General features: G+C 57.1%; 1 protein-coding gene across 1 annotated transcript; it reads right to left on the reverse strand.

Moving 5' to 3' along the window:
* Nucleotides 1–1004: 1004 nt before the first annotated feature.
* On the reverse strand, nt 1005–14529 carry RSPO1 (R-spondin 1). The gene is made up of 6 exons (XM_021554795.3): nt 14011–14529; nt 4963–5351; nt 3286–3477; nt 2336–2485; nt 1814–2002; nt 1005–1217 (listed from the first exon to the last, which is right to left on the reverse strand). Exons 2-6 carry the CDS (start codon nt 5054–5056, stop codon nt 1066–1068), a joined length of 777 nt encoding a protein of 258 aa, XP_021410470.1. The 5' UTR covers nt 5057–5351; nt 14011–14529; the 3' UTR covers nt 1005–1065.
* Nucleotides 14530–15655: the final 1126 nt, after the last annotated feature.

The following is a 15655-nucleotide window of genomic DNA, read 5'->3' on the forward strand; positions in this document are numbered from 1 at the left end:
TGTCAGCTCTCGCAGAGCAGGAGAATCCAGGGAATTCCAGCCGGTGGGATGCAGACTGCTAGTTTCTACCCAATCCAAAAATTTGTTTCTCTTCTGCAGGACCTGAGCTGTGCCTTCCGCCTCCCACCACGTGCCAGGGTGGTGGCAGGCACCAGCTGTCCCCAGCCCGGGATTGTCCCACAGCTGGGGCTGTCCGAGCGGAGTCACAACGTTCCAGCAGCCTGTGGTTTGCTGTAACCTCCCATTTTCTCAATCTGCTGTGTGTGAAGTGGATCCTCCAGTTGGGAATTCCTCGGGGCTCAGCGGGTGCAGCTGGGGTCCCTCTCTCAGGATGGCTGATTTGTGGCTGCAGTGCAGCTGGCAGCATTTCCTGGGATTTTCTTCAAGCTTTGGTGAGTTTCCCTTCCACAAGTGAGTCTCTGTCCTGTGGGACACCAGCCTCCATAGGGGCCAAGGTATGAACCACACGCTCAGGAAGCTGGTTGTCATTTTGCTTTTGGGTTTTGGTATTTTTTTTTAAATTTGAAATAATTCTTTGAAGCAGATATAGGGCAGATACCACTGACCTCTTACCACAAACATGTATTCGCAATGATAAAGTCATACAGCTTAAAACACAAAATAAGGGGAGAGGGAAGAGAAAGAGGCCACTGCTGTGTGTGTCTGGGTCCCAGGTCAGGGAGAGTGGCCATTTGGGTTCAGTCTCATGCCCTGGCTGAGTGGGGCCGTGCTGGGGCTATGTGCTTGGGCTCCATTTGAGGCCTTGGATCATGAAATCAATCCCATGTCTGGGTCCTTCACTGGCTTATGCTCCACCTCTCTCCTCCCTGCAGTGTCCCCACAGAGCCCTGGGCTGTGGGCTTTGCCTCTGTGTGTGCTCCCACTCCTCAGCAGCGTTCTTGCACAGTCCTGGGTGTGTGTGTGTGGCCTCTGTCAGTCCGTGGGTCAGTCTGGAGTATATGTCTGTCTCTGGACACGTGTACATGGTGTAGCAGTGCTCTGTTCAATAAAGCTTTCATATACATAGCAGCAATGGAGTCTTGCCATCGGTGACGCACCGGCCGGCTACTGGGCAGGGCTAGCGGGCGTCGCGGGCACCGTGGCCCCTCTCTGTTTGTTCTTTCTCTTCTTGGTGCCAGACTTAGTGTCTTTGGTGTCTTTCCGATTTCTATTCCCATTATCTTGCTTTCCTTGCTCTTCCTTTTTCTTCCTTTTCCCTGCAGTAAGGCAAAGGGGCAGCGTGAGGTGGAGCGAGGCATGGGGGAACGGATCAGCCCTGTCCTCATCACCCTGCCCCCCTGGTTAATTCCTGTGCATTTAGTCACTGCTCAGAACCCTTTCTCAGCTGCAATCCTTGAATACTCTAAAAAGATCACCAAACCACCATTCTATCCTGAAGACACTCTAATTCCTGGGAAAAACAGACCTATTCTGGCCCAGAGCTCCCATCATGGCAGCACACAGGCATGCATCCCTGGCTGCTCTCTGGCCAGGGAAGAAACTAAAATGGGGTTTTTTTCTGGCATGGGTTGGACTCAACAATCTCGAAGGTCTCTTCCAGCCTTGCCTCCTGTGAATTCTGTGAAACAGCTGAAACCTGTGGCACATATGGCAAGCTGTGCCAAGGATCACCCCACCTGGGAGCTCTGCCCCTTCCACCTGCAGCTCTTCCAGGTGCCCTCACATCCGTATCCCCAGCACTTCAGAGGGGTCAGGAGCTGCACAGCACATTTGTGACACTGGACAATTGGCTGACTACTTGTGCCTGAGCTCTGCAGGGTGTGGGAGGGATGGTGGGGAGGGATCTGCTCACCTTCGGGGCACTGGTTCTTCTGCACCGTGCAGCGCCGCACCTCCGTAGTCGCAGGACACAGAGACACGTCCCCAGAGGGAGCCTGCAGAATCCTCCGTGTTCGGTCTTCATTGCCCTTCTTGAAGCCACAGAGCTTCCTCTTCTTGGAGCAGGGCCCCCAGGGCCCCCACTCACTCATTTCACATTGTGCTGCCAGGTAACGAGAGAGCCCAGCTGTAACTCCTGGCGTGCCAGCCCAGCCCACCCCAGAGCCCAGCACTGCATCTCTCCCCCACCTCAGGCTGCAGGGGAGTTTGTGTTTCCCCAGCAGGTTCCTCAGTCCCTGAGCACCCCTCCCTTGCCACACCATGCCAGCTCTGGGTCCCAGCTCACAAACACTGTGCTGCTCCCCATCCAGGCTGGTTCCCAGAGGGCTCTGCCCCACGATGGGCTTGGCACAGGCACCAAGAGGGGTTCAGTTCATCATCTAAACCCCCCTGCAGCAGAACCCACGAGCAGAACGCCAAGTGCAGGGCTGCTTACCAGGGCTGCTGCACTCCATGGTGCCGTTGGCAGCAGCGTAGCCTTCGGGGCACGTGACGTAACATCTCCCTTTGTGCAAATACAAACCTTCCTTACATTTTGTGCAAAAGTTTCGACTGAAACAGGACTCACAGTTCTCAATTTTGCATTCTGGAGGGGGAAAAAAAACCACCAAAAACAAAAATATCACCAAAGCCATCATGTAGTCCAGCATGAACAGAAGATTCAAGAGACTCCACACTGCCAACCCAGAGGTCTCTGAGCATCCTGCCAGGCCTGGATGTGCCCCTCAGAAGTGAGTTTTCTTTGCACCATTTCCTGTGCAGGACAGCCCTGTGCCGCAGCTCTCAGAGCCAGCCAGCAGCAGCCACTGCCAGGACAGAATCAGGCAGGGTGGGAAGGTTTTGGGCTGGTGTTCAGCTGAGCATCAGTCAGCCAAAGGGGACGGTGCAAAGGACACAGTCCCAGCTCCAGCTGCAGCCCCAGGACAGGCTGCATGGAAAGGGAGCTAGATGGAAAGCTGGCTGTGAGGGTGCTGTGCAAGGATCTGCCAGGGGAGTGACCACACGTTCCCTGGTGCTCTGGCTACAAGATGCAAGTCAGGGATTTCACTCAGAGCTGACTGAGTCTGGTGAGCCGTAGAGCAGGAACAGAGGCACTCAGTGCCTGAAAGGATTTCCCTCTTCCCAAAGTCTGGCAAGCCATATAACAAAAGTGCCCAGAGGTCCTGCAAGATCCCACACCCACAGCATGCCCGTGCAGTGCTGAGCAGGGCTCTCCTCAGGCTCAGCCCTGCCTCACCCACAGCCACAGCAGCTCCTGCACCCCAGCAGAGGCTCTGCCCTGCAGAGCACTGCCTCCTGCCCACAGCCACAGCACCTCCTGCACCCTCCTGCCCTGCAGAGCACTGCCTCCTGCCCACTCCCCTCCCCTCCCAGCCCCACACTCACTGATGCACTTGTTCATGTCCGTATTGCGAAGGCCGAAGTATCCCAGTGGACAAGAGGGCAGGCAAATCCCAATTTGTCGGATGTCGTTCCGCTCCAGAAGGATGAAGAGTTTGGGGGAGCACCTCAGGCACCCGTTGAACTCAGAGCACAGGTCACAACCTCTGGCACAGCCCTGGCTCAGCTCGGTGCTGACTGGAAGAGCAGGAGAGAGGCAGTGGTTAGTGCCAGGCTCTGCGGGCACCAGCTGTGACCCCAAACCCTGGCAGCAAGGGCAGCTCCTGGGGCACAGCAAGGCTCCTGCAGCACTGGCACGCTCACAGCACCGCTCTGGCCTTGTCCCCAGGGGCCACAGCTGTGCCAAGCACGGCCACGAGAGTCACAACAGCTGGAGCAGGACCCCAAAAGAGCCACCAGCTGTGCCCAGCACTGCCCAGCCCAGCCCGTGTGGGGCAGAACTGCCCATGGGCATGAGCCCAGGGCTCCAGCACCTCCTGCTGCCTCCCCTGCAGTGCCTCCGTGCCGAGGAGCAGCAGGGACCAGGCCATGGCCCTGGAGCAAAACTGCTCCATTAATTCTGTCCATGCTGCATCCCAGGCTGGGTCTCGCTCTGACCCTGCCTATGTTAAATTCTCTCTGGCAGTCGGGAGGTGTCACTGCCCCCAAAATAGAGATGTGTTCTCAGCTCCTACATTCAGTCCAAGAAAAATACTCAATCCCTTGTCTTGAGAGTTCTCTGCTTTTAATTACCATAGAAAATGCTGCTTGTTTTGAAACCAATTGCATTCTTTGCAGACTAGAATGCAGGTTATTTTTATTAGCTTATTATGCAAGCCATGTCCTTGTTTATAGAAAATCTGTGTATTTAAAAGATGTATTCTTTTAAATACCATGTTTACTACACTTCAAAAGCAAGCACAGTGTTCAAGTGTCAGGACCGGAGGTGAGAGAGCTGCCCAGTCCCCACACCATGACCCAAGAGCCTGGCAGCCCCCACTGCCTGCCCCAGCCCCATTGCCAGGCCTGTGGGGGCTGCTTCAGCCTTAGGAAGAGACACCAAAGCCATGGGGACCCTCAGCCCCCAGCTGCCAGGAGGGTTGCCTGGTCTGGATTGGGACCCCCTGGCACTGTGGGTCCTGGTCCCTCTACACAGAGACCCCCAGGGATCCAGCCCCATCCCTCCCACAGCGCTGGGCTCTGGTGCCAAGCTCTGCATCCATGGCAGGGGTATAAACTGGGCTCTCGCTGGAAATTGCCCTTTATAGCATTAGCCATGACGTCAGGTTTTCCTTGTTCTCCCAGGGCTCAGCAGTCCCAGTTTTAATATAAAATCAATTTTATATAATTTAATTTAAAACAGTTTTAATGTAAAACAGTTCTAGCATGAGCTTACATAAAGGAGGGCAAATGCCTCTGGCTGCTCTTGTGCCAATTCTGCCTGGCTGCGCTGCACGAGCCCCACCAGGGACCCTCTGGGCTGGAGGCATAACTGACCCCCGTGACCTCAGGGGACACCCCAGCTCGGGGCTGTGGCAGGTCGGGGGACATGGGGAGGGGGACTGGGGGATTTTGGGGCACCGCACGCCCTGCCCAGCTCCCTGAGCTGTAAACACGTTGACACCAGCATGACCTTCATGGCGTGATGGGAGGAAGTAGAGAAGAAAAGCATTTCATACATACTTCGTCTTTGCCTCTTGCCCTTCACCACTTTGCTGCTGCCTGTTAGATCCATGGAGCTTAGAAAAACCACCGCCACAAGCAGTCCAAGCTGCATAGTAACTCTCCAGCGCTGCAGCCCCTCCGTCCTGGGGTGCCTGGGGGAGCGTGCTCCACAGCTGGGGTCTCTGCTGCCACTAAATCCTCCGGGGTGGGGTCAGAGCTGAGAGTCTGTGCACGGAGCCAGGGCTGGGACCATATCCACGAGCTACAGCAGCAGCAGGCAGCTTAGGTAGCAGGTAACATGGCTCTACCTTCATCCCTGTCAGGAGTGCAGGAGCTCGGCCCCAGTCCCATCGGGGGCTCGGCGGTGGGCGTTAGCTGCTCGCAGCTCCCAGGGATGCTGGCAGGACCTGCAGAAGAAGAGGAGAGCAGGTTAACTGGACAGACAGACAGCATCACTCCCACAATGGCTGGGGGCAAGCACGGGCGTTGTTGGATTGTAAATGCACGTGAACCCAGTGGGAAGAAATGATGATGTCTGACTCCAGTTCAGGAGACCAAATTATTTCTTTATTATAACTATGTTATAATACATCAATATCCTATTGAAATGAGATACTAAAATTGCAAACCTACTTTTTCTAACCTAACTCACAGCTCCTGGCCCTCTCGTGAGAATCCAGCCCCAGGTGGATTGGATTGGCCATCAAGCTCACACAATCCTCACCAGAATCCAACCAAGCAATCACCCCCAGGTAAACAATTGTTTAAACACATTCCACATGAGAAAAACAAGGATCAGAAATAGAAATTGTTTTCCCTTTCTTTCCTCTGTGCTCCTTTATAAAAAATCCTGAGAGAGAGAAGAATGTGCCTGCCACATTGTGGGGTGCACTGGGGGTGCTGGCACCCGGAATGGTGTGGGGAGAAGTGTGCTCCAGCCTCATCCATAAGTCCCTGGTGCTAATAATCAGCACCCTCCAGAATGCTCAGCACATCTTCACCATCTGCCAGTGCTGCAAACAGTAGTTAGAGCTGGAACTTGTTTAAAATAGAGCCAGACCCCTGGGCTGCCCTCCCCAAGCAGCAGATGGCTGCTGCGGGTGCCAGGCACACAAGATGTTTCCCATCAATGGGCACCTCTGGGGCTGGTAGTCAAGGCCAGCAGAGAGCGAGCCTGCAGTCCCCAGCCGGGGCTGGGGCTGTCTGGGGACGGGGTGGGATCCTCTGCCAGCTGCCCAAAACGCCGCGTTTCTGCTCTGAGGGAATTTCCAAACCTCCCATCTCCCATTCCCCGAAGCACAGGGCAGGGTCAGCTCTGCCTGCGCTGGGCTGAGTGCAGGAGCTGCTCTGTCCCAGGATCACCGGGAGAGAGAGCCTGGCATGGGGCACAGAGCCTGGCATGGGGCAGAGAGAGCCTGGCATAGGGCACAGAGCCCAGCATGGGGCAGAGAGAGCCTGGGGAGGGGCAGAGAACCTGGCATGGGGTAGAGAGAGCCTGGCATGGGGCAGAGAGAGCCTGGTGAGGGGCAGAGAGACCAGCATGGACCAGAGACAGCCTGGTGTGGGGCAGCAAGTGTGGTGAGGGGCAGAGAGCCTGGCACAGGGCAGAAACAGCCTGGTGTGGGGCAGAGAGAGCCTGGTGAGGAGCAGCGAGCCTGGCATGGAGCGGAGAATCTAACATGGGGCAGAGAGCCTGGTGTGGGGCAGAGACAGCCTGGTGAGGGGCAGCAAGCCTGGCATGGGGCAGCAAGCCCACCATGGGGCAGAGAGCCCAGCATGGGGCAGCAAGCCTGGCATGGGGCAGAGAGCCTGGCATGGAGCAGAGAGAGCCTGGCATGGAGCAGAGAACCCAACATGGGGCACAGAGCCCGGCTGCGAGTGCCACGCTGCCCTCACCAAACCACAGAACAGAGTGGCCCACTGTGCATGGCAGGACAGAGCGATGAGATGGCAACAGCAGCAGGACAGGCTGGGCAGCAAACCAATGGCTCTGCAGGAACCTCGGCAGAGAGAAGGGGAGCCCAGCTGCCAGCCAGCAGCCAGGACTCCACATGTGCCATCCTTGCCTGAGAGTGCCCAAACCCTCGCTCCAGCTGGCTCCTGACAGGGCATTTTCCCTGCAGTTTTCACACTGTGCCCAGTGTGAAGGAAGGGCAAGTTCCACGCTGCACCAAGAGATCCGGCAGTGCCGAACCGGGCCCTGCTCCTCTCTGCAGCTGGCAGAGCGAAGCCCTGCCAACGGCAGACATTGTGCTGGAATAGAGGCGACAACATTTGCTCTGTGAAGTCAAATGGAACAGAAAATTGTTTTAATCCCTTTATAATAACTGCGCAATCACCGATGCCCCAAACAACTGGTGGCGACAGCGCTGGAAGCGAGCCCGGCCTCAGCCTGGGATGGAGCCGGTGCCCAGGGGACCGGTCCCCTCCCTGGCCCACCCTGGGCGGGGACCTGCTGAACCCCTGCCCAACAGCCCACCTAAGGGAGCCACGGCCCCGCAGCACAGCACCTGGAGGAGGGGGCTGTCCCAGCAGTAGGCGAGGGCCGCTGTGACCCGGGCACTTGTGGCAGCCCGTGGCACAAGCACCGGCTCACCTGATGGCCACCGGGCGCTGCGGGGACATCGCCACTGTCCCCCCGCCCTGGTGGCTCTGAACTTTTCACCGTGTCCCCGCTGCGGCTGCCGGGGCAGGAGCCCAGCGCTCCGCATGTGCTTGTCGTTACAGCCCACGGCTCGTCCGCAGGATTTTCAAATAAATAATTAGTCACTTGTGTAAACACCAACTTGTTCCGCACTTCCAAGCCTGTTTGCTGCAAGCTGCTTTATAAACACTGTCAAGTGCTTAAGCCGGGCTGTTGGGAGTATTTTTACGGAGCTGTGCGCAGGGGGATCCCCGCAGCCCCTCCGCCCTTGTGCGGGGAGCTGGGGGGCAGCGGGGCAGGTCCCTGCGGACAGGGGATGCGGGACAGTCCGGCCGTGCCCACAGCAGCCTGGGCATGCGGGCAGCGGGCATGCGGGCAGCGCAGCGCTGCCCAAACCCTCCCGAGCGAGCGCCGAGCGCCGGAGGCACCGCGGAGCCGCCGCCCGCTCCGGCCGCCCCCGCTGTTTAATTACGCTTTTTAATTACGGCGGCTTTGCGGTGCTCGCAGGAAGCACACGCCGTGTTTACACAACACTCAGGTCTGGGCACAGTCCCCCGGCGTGGGGACAGCAGCAGGGAGGGATGCCCGCAGGGAGCAAAGGCAGCCCCGGGGTGCCAAGGGCAGCGCCGCGGACCCATCTCCGGGCTGGGCAGGGCAGTGCCATGGGAAACCTGGAGACCGCAGCACAAACCAAGCGAGCACACACTTCCCCCTCCTTGTTTCCTCGCTTTCTAGCCCAAACACAGCCTGGGTTTGGCCACAGCTGCTGCCTCAGCGCAGAAAGGCCACCGGTGTAGGTGCTGCAGAGTCAGTGTTTTGGCAGGTCACACACGATCCCCAAATCCCCCCACGAGCACCTGGGGGTCTGTGGTGAACCGTCTGGCTGGGCTGCCAGCTCTTCCCACCCTCACTGCAGGACACGAGTTATAATTCTTTCTGTTACCGCAGCCATCGGTCAAGCTCAGGTTGCTACAAACAATTTCCAGTCTAAACATTCGCAGGATTTATGCCATTATCCAATCTACAGGAAGAATTTGGGGTAACCTGAATTGTTCTGAATTCATTTATGGAGGGACCTGGCCCCTGAATCTGAGATGGCACTAAGCCTTGTTTGCAATTCAATCAGGATAAATTGGTCCTTGGGAGCTCCAATACAAACCAGAAAATGTAAACCATCCAGATAATTTGCCATTAGTCCTCCTACATACAAGGTGAGAAAGACCAACATTATATCCCCAGGATATTTGAGACCTAATCCACAATAACTAAATTGCTGATATATTGCCTCTTGCTGAACGTACCAGGGATCCCAAATGTAAACAGGCTCTCCAAAGGTTTACTGAGCCTTGGAGAGAAGGACCAGATGCTGGAGGCTGGACAGACCTGGTTACAACAGCAGTAGGAGTGAACCCCTGGGAACTGCCAGGCTGCTGCCAACAGCCCAGCTGTGAGGTGGGCAATTTGGGTTTCCAGGTCCTGGAGCTGGATAGAGAATTTGAATTTCCTCTGTGTGAGCATGCACAAAGTGGCTTCCTGCAGGAGGAGTTTTGCAGAGTTTGTCTGGTGCCAGGTCTCCCAGCCCCTCAGCAGGGGACAGCAAGCAGGACACACATCACCCCGAGGTTTCCCAGTGCCCAGGACACACACACACATCACCCTGAGGTTTCCCAGTGCCCAGGACACACACACACATCACCCCGAGGTTTCCCAGTGCCCAGGACACACACACATCACCCCGAGGTTTCCCAGTGCCCAGGACACACACACACATCACCCCGAGGTTTCCCAGTGCCCAGGACACATCACCCCGAGGTTTCCCAGTGCCCAGGGCACACACACACATCACCCCAATGTTTCCCAGTGCCCAGGACACATCACCCCGAGGTTTCCCAGTGCCCAGGGCACACACACACATCACCCCGAGGTTTCCCAGTGCCCAGACACACCTCCCTGAGGTTTCCCAGTGCCCAGGGCACACCTCCCTGAGATTTCCCAGTGCCCAGGGCACATCACCCTGAGGTTTCCCAGCCCCAGGGCAGCATCCAGCTCTGGAAGGTTGTGGGTGGCAGCAGCAGCTCCACGCTGCTGGTTCATTCCCCAGCCTTTGTGGGGCTCTCAAAGGCCCCTCAAAGCACCTGGTTACCCCTTGTCCCTGTTGCACAGGCACACAGGGATGTGCCCATGCTGCTGGTGCTCCCTGAGCCCGTTGTCTGCTCTGCCTGTGCCCTTTTCCCTGCACTGGTGACCCCATGGCAGAGCTCCCTGCCTGCTCCACCAGCCCTGGGCCCTCATTCTCTTTGGGAAAGTCCCTCTCTGCTGCTGTGTTCCCGAGGGCTGCTTGCCTGTCCTGGGCTCCAGGAGCAGCTGCAAAACCCTCGGCAGTGGAAGGTCCCACCAGGCTTGGCTCGGCCATCACAGCTGCCACAGGGTGTCTCACGTGCCTCTGGCAAACATCTCTGCACATGCACAGGCAGAGCCACTTTGTTCTGCTTAATCCTTGAAGCAATAAAAGACGGCTGCATTAAGTCAAATTTCCGAACCAGAAGGTCTTCATTTGATATTAGATCCCAGCGCCAAGTTCTGCAAAATCCCCAACCCATAAACGTCGCTGAAAAAATAAAATAATAAAAGCCCAAATCTGGCAGCAGAGCTATCCACAGCATTGTTGAGGTCTGAGTTCTTCCTCTAGAAGAACTTCCACTGCGTTCCCCGTGCTGGTGGGGAGCACAGAGAGGAGAGGCTGCTGCTCCTGGCCCTGGCACGGGGAGCTGCCCTGGGCTCAGCAGCTCCTCAGCCCCAGCTCAGTGCCCCCACAGCAGCTGCTGCAAGAAACGCTGTGCTGCACAGTGCCACAGGGCTCCCTCCCAGCTGTAAAACATCAGGAAATGTTTTACAGGGGGATTCCCTCATGCCAGCAGAGGCAGCACGATGCTCTGGAGAAGGAGGAGGAGGCAGAGCCCTGAGGCAGGCACAGAACCAGAGCAGCATCTGGAGCTGCACCGGGATCATCCTGGCAGGCACAGCTCTGTGCCTGGGCATTGACTGTGGGAGCAGCAAACCTGTGGCTGTTGGGTACAACTCAGGTGGCTTTCAACCTCCTACAGATCAGTAACTCACCAGAACAGCACAAGCAAATTTCAGACCAGGAAACAGAGCAGCCCAGTTTGGGGTAGCGCAGAGCAGGGCACTGAAAATCTGGTTCTTCCCCAAAAGGGCTCCCCAAAGGCCCCTTGCTGAGCAGGGACATGCTCAGGAGGTGGGGATGGACACACACCGTGCCAGGTATAGCCCTGGGGTGGGAGCAGGGGGGTCTGACACACACCCACAAGCACAGTCAGGGGTGCTGAGCCTACAACAAGTGCACACATTCAGCTCAATACCCAACTCCCCTCTTATTTCTCTGGAAATGCATGCAAACAAGGACTCACAGCTCCTTCCACCACAGACCCCACCTGCCAGCTTTGCAAACACAAATTTCCAGGCTCACAGGGGCCCGATGAGCTATGAGCTGCTGTGCTGAGCTGCCAAAGCCTGAAGTCCAGGGCAGAGCCCTGAGCAACACCTGGGGCTTTCTGATGGCCATGTGCACAAGAACCATCTGCCAAGAGGAGCTTCCTGAAGGGATTCCAGTGCTCTGGCTCTCCCAGACATCACTGCCTGGGAAACCTGAGCCCTGCAGAGCCAGGAGTAGCACCAGCTCCAGCAGAAGAGGAAAACAAACTGGGGAAAAATAACCCACAGCCTCAGCTCTGAGCATGTGGCAGGACGGAGCAGGAGGGGTGAGAAGGCAGCCAGGGTGTCCTCCAGACCAGCTGCTGCTGCCAGCCTGGACTGAGCCCATCCCAAACTGCCTTTTTGTGGGATGACAGCCCCCTGCAGCACTAGGACAAGGGGAGCAGGTTCTGAGCTCTGCAGGCCTGGCAGTGCTCAGGGTGGTTTGCAATGAAGGTTTGCATCCTGCAGCCAGCCCACGCTGCCCCACTGCCCCTGAAAGCTGCAGCCCCAGAGAATCTTCCTGGAGGAGCTTGGTGGCAGGGATGACAGGAAACCTGTCGATATTTCCAGGCAAATTAGGCAGGACTTCCATCCTTGGCAGGATGGCAGGTCACCCTCACACCCACGGGGAAAGGTCTCTGGTGCAGTGCCACCTCTCTCAGCTCCATGGTCACCTCTGTCCCCCTCCAGGGCTGTCCCCACAGGCCAGGAGGGTTGACCTGGCCCTTGGCTCTGTTGCTCACCACAGCCCCAGCCTCATATTCCAGGGAGAGCTGTGCCAGCTCACATCTGGCTCGGCTGATGGAAACCTGGGGTTTTGCTCAGCTCAGCTGCTGCCTGCACACGGTGGCACAGCCAGCTGGCTTTGTCTGTGCCCAGGGCATCACTGCCCTGCACCTCCAGAGCGTTTATCTGTGCCCAGGGCATCTCTGCCCTGCATTTATAGAGCTTTATCTGTGCCAAGGGCATCGCTGCCCTGCACCTCCAGAGCGTTTATCTGTGCCCAGGGCATCTCTGCCCTGCATTTATAGAGCTTTGTCTGTGCCCAGGGCATCGCTGCCCTGCACCTGCAGAGCTTTGTCTGTGCCCAGGGCATCACTGCCCTGCACCTCCAGAGCTTTTTTCTATGCCCAGGGCATCGCTGTCCCGCATTTCCAGTGCTTTATCTGTGCTCAGGACATCGCTGCCCTGCATTTACAGAGTTTTTATCTGTGCCCAGGGCATCACTGCCCTGCATTTACAGAGTTTTTATCTGTGCCCAGGGCATCGCTGCCCTGCACCTCCAGGGCTTTTATTTATGCCCAGGGCATCACTGCCCTGCATTTATAGAGCTTTTTTCTGTGCCCAGGGCATCGCTGCCCTGCATTTACAGAGCTTTTATCTGTGCTCAGTTTTCTGTGCCCAGGGCATCACTGCCCTGCATTTACAGAGCTTTTATCTGTGCCCAGGGCATCACTGCCCTGCACCTCCAGTGCTTTATCTGTGCCCAGGGCATCGCTGCCCTGCACCTCCAGTGCTTTTATCTGTGCTCAGTTTTCTGTGCCCAGGGCATCACTGCCCTGCATTTACAGAGCTTTTATCTGTGCCCAGGGCATCACTGCCCTGCACCTCCAGGGCTTTGTCTGTGCCCAGGGCATCGCTGCCCGCATTCCCGAGGGGTGCCTGCGCCCCGCCGCTCCCCGCCGCGTCCCTCCGGGTGGTGCTGCTGCTCTCGCAGCGGCGCGCAGGGGCCGGGCAGCTGGTCCGCCTGAAAGGAGCTTTTTTTGCCGGGTTCTTTCCAGGCGTGCTGCAGCGCTGGCATTGCCAGGCCCGCGGGGCTGCTGCCATCCTCCCGGGCAGCCTGCACGGCCCTGGCCCCAATGGGGTGAGTGATGGAGTCGGGGTTCACCCGCTCCGGGACACCAGCAGAGCTCAGACAGAGTCGCTCCGAGCGGAGGAGCCTCCAGGCAGAGGTTTCACTGCAAGTGAGACCTCAGCACAGACCTGGCCACCCCCAGCAGCACTGCAAGCACTCCCCAAATTCACAGACCTCCAGGGATTTGTTTGTGCGGGTCCCTGCTGACCCCTGTGCAGCAGAGTGGAGGCTCCACGCGTGCCTTGGCATTTTCTCCTGCCAGTATTAGCTTATTTTAATGCCCTTCACTGTAAGATGCCACTTTAAACCCAAATCAGATCACCTGAGAGCCCCTCCTCGGTACCCAGGGCCGCTCAAGGGAACACACATGCCAGTAGCCCAGGGGTGACCAAGCCCCAGTCACCTCCAGCCACGTCCACCAGCACCGGGCTGAAGCCACCTCGAGGCACGGAGCTGTGTCCCAGCCTGGCCATGGGAGCCCTCGCTGACCCCTCCGTGGGTCCAGCAGCCTGCCCATCAGCACCAGCTGCTCACACTGCCGTAATCTCCATCAATTACTGCCATCATCTCCACAAATTACTGCCATAATCCCCGTGAACCATTTCCCCACGGATCCCCCATCCACATCCCTACTTACCCCCCCATGGGTGCGTGGCAGGAGCTTTGCCTTAGGTGCAGCAGGGCTGAGACAGCAGCAGATTCCCTGCCCCTGCTCCCCGTGCCCCCGTGCCTGGCACCAGAGGAGGGCAGAGGGCAGCTCCTGGCTGATCCCGGACCAGCTAATCAATATCCCCACCAGCTCCCTCTGCCCCCTTCCCCAGCCCGGGATGGCAACGCGGTGCCAGGGGATGCAGAGAGCAGCCCCGCTCCCCTGCGAGCCCCAGGACCTCGGGGGAGGGGAGGGAGGAAGGGGATCCCAGGGACCGCGCCGTGGTTCTCGCATTGTCTGAGCTCATTCTCCACGTCGCACAAGGCAAACCCGCAGTCAGATGCTGCCACGGCTCGCGTTCTTCCTCAGCAGCCCGCCTTGCAAAAGCTCCATCCACACAAACATGCATGCTGAAGCCCTTACCTTCGACTTGTCACTCCCTCATCACTGCGGGAAAGACTCTACTGGGTTTTCTCAGATTTAAAATACTATAAGAACAACTACAAAATTCCTCGGATGCTCCAGAGAAAAGTTACACACACGTTTCTGTCAAAAAAAAAAAAAAAATGAAAAATATATTCATGGCGAGTTCATGGAGAAGTCTGGTGCGTTTGGATTTTTTGGTCACTGTTTTTTTTTTTTTTAAAGCAGGTTTCTAACGGGGTCCCAGGCTTTGCACAGAGAAACGAACCCTTCTGCGATGTGCAGGATCTCAGCTCGTAAAGATCGCTGGGGCTAGCTCCTACTCCATCAGCCCATGCTGCTCCCTGCGCATGCAAAGCAGAAAGTATGTGATCATATCAGAGCAATTTGCACATTCATAAATCCTGGTCTCAATCCGTAGGCTCCGTCCCCATCCACCGGGTAGGGGCTTTTTATTATTATTATTACCAGAGTATCCAGCTTTGTAAAGGCATCCAGTGCAAACTCCTGCATGAGGGAATTCCACCCCACTAGTACCACCTCCTAAGACAATATCCAGCCAAAATATTGTGACTGTTGCAAAACCCGGACTGGAGCTCCACAAAGGACCTTCCAGCCTCGCATCCAGAGCCAACAGGGTCTCAGTAAATTACTGCAGAGTGACACACCATCGAGCTGGCTTTGTAGTCTTTTTTTTATTTATGACAGTTCATTCTGAGTTATTACTAACATTTTAGTGGTAAGTGGCATATGAAGTCATCAGCTGTCACAACTGCATCTGTTAATAAACATGTCAGATATTAAAAGCAGCTTATTATCCTCTAGAGGGGGAAGGCATGAAGGCAAAGAGCTCAGAGCCTGGTTGTTTTTTCCACTGCTGGCTGTGCAGCAGGAGGAAACACTCCTGCTCAGGAGAGCAGCATGGCTGTGGGGGCACGGCCTGGCATCCTGCCCTCCAGCACACCTGAGCAGCCCGGGAGCTCTCCCCTGGGCTGTCAGCTCCCTGTCCCTCCTCCCCCTGCACTCCAGGCTGGACACGTGGCAGAGCAGGGGAACGGGGGACATCAGTGCCCAAACACCTTCCCTGAGCCCCACCATGCCTGATGGGGCGAGCAGATCCTGCACCAGGGCTCAGGCACTGCCAGGTGTTCCCAGGAGCCTGCTGGACCCTGGCCATGCTCCTCCACAAGCCAAACAGAGGAGTTGGTGGCCACCAGCAGCCACGAGTGACCCTCGTCCCTGGTTCTTGCAGGGCTGATGTGATGCTCAGAGCCCTGGTGCCCTGCAGAGTTGTCCCTGGGGCATGTGACAAGCTGCCAGGCAGCCCCTTGGCATGACCCTGGCAGGCTCCTGGGAGACTCCCCAGGCTGGCAGGGCTCTGAGCTGGAAGCCAGAGGCTCAGACAATGTGATGAGGCTGTGGTGGCTCCTGAATCCCTCCTGGGTCCCCTGCTGGGGCCAGGGCAGTTCCCCTTCAACTCTGCTGGCCACGAGCCCCCACTGAAGGGAGGTCCCTGAGTGCCCCTGGCAGCTGCTGGCATCAGCCCTGGATGCTCACTGGGACTCAGGATGGACCCCACAGCCCTGAGGAAGAGCAGGGCGAGGGTATGGACACCTGTCCTGGGGTGACGTTATGGGGTTTGTAT

Source organism: Lonchura striata, chromosome 26, assembly GCF_046129695.1.
Source record: "Lonchura striata isolate bLonStr1 chromosome 26, bLonStr1.mat, whole genome shotgun sequence".
NCBI lineage: Eukaryota > Metazoa > Chordata > Aves > Passeriformes > Estrildidae > Lonchura > Lonchura striata.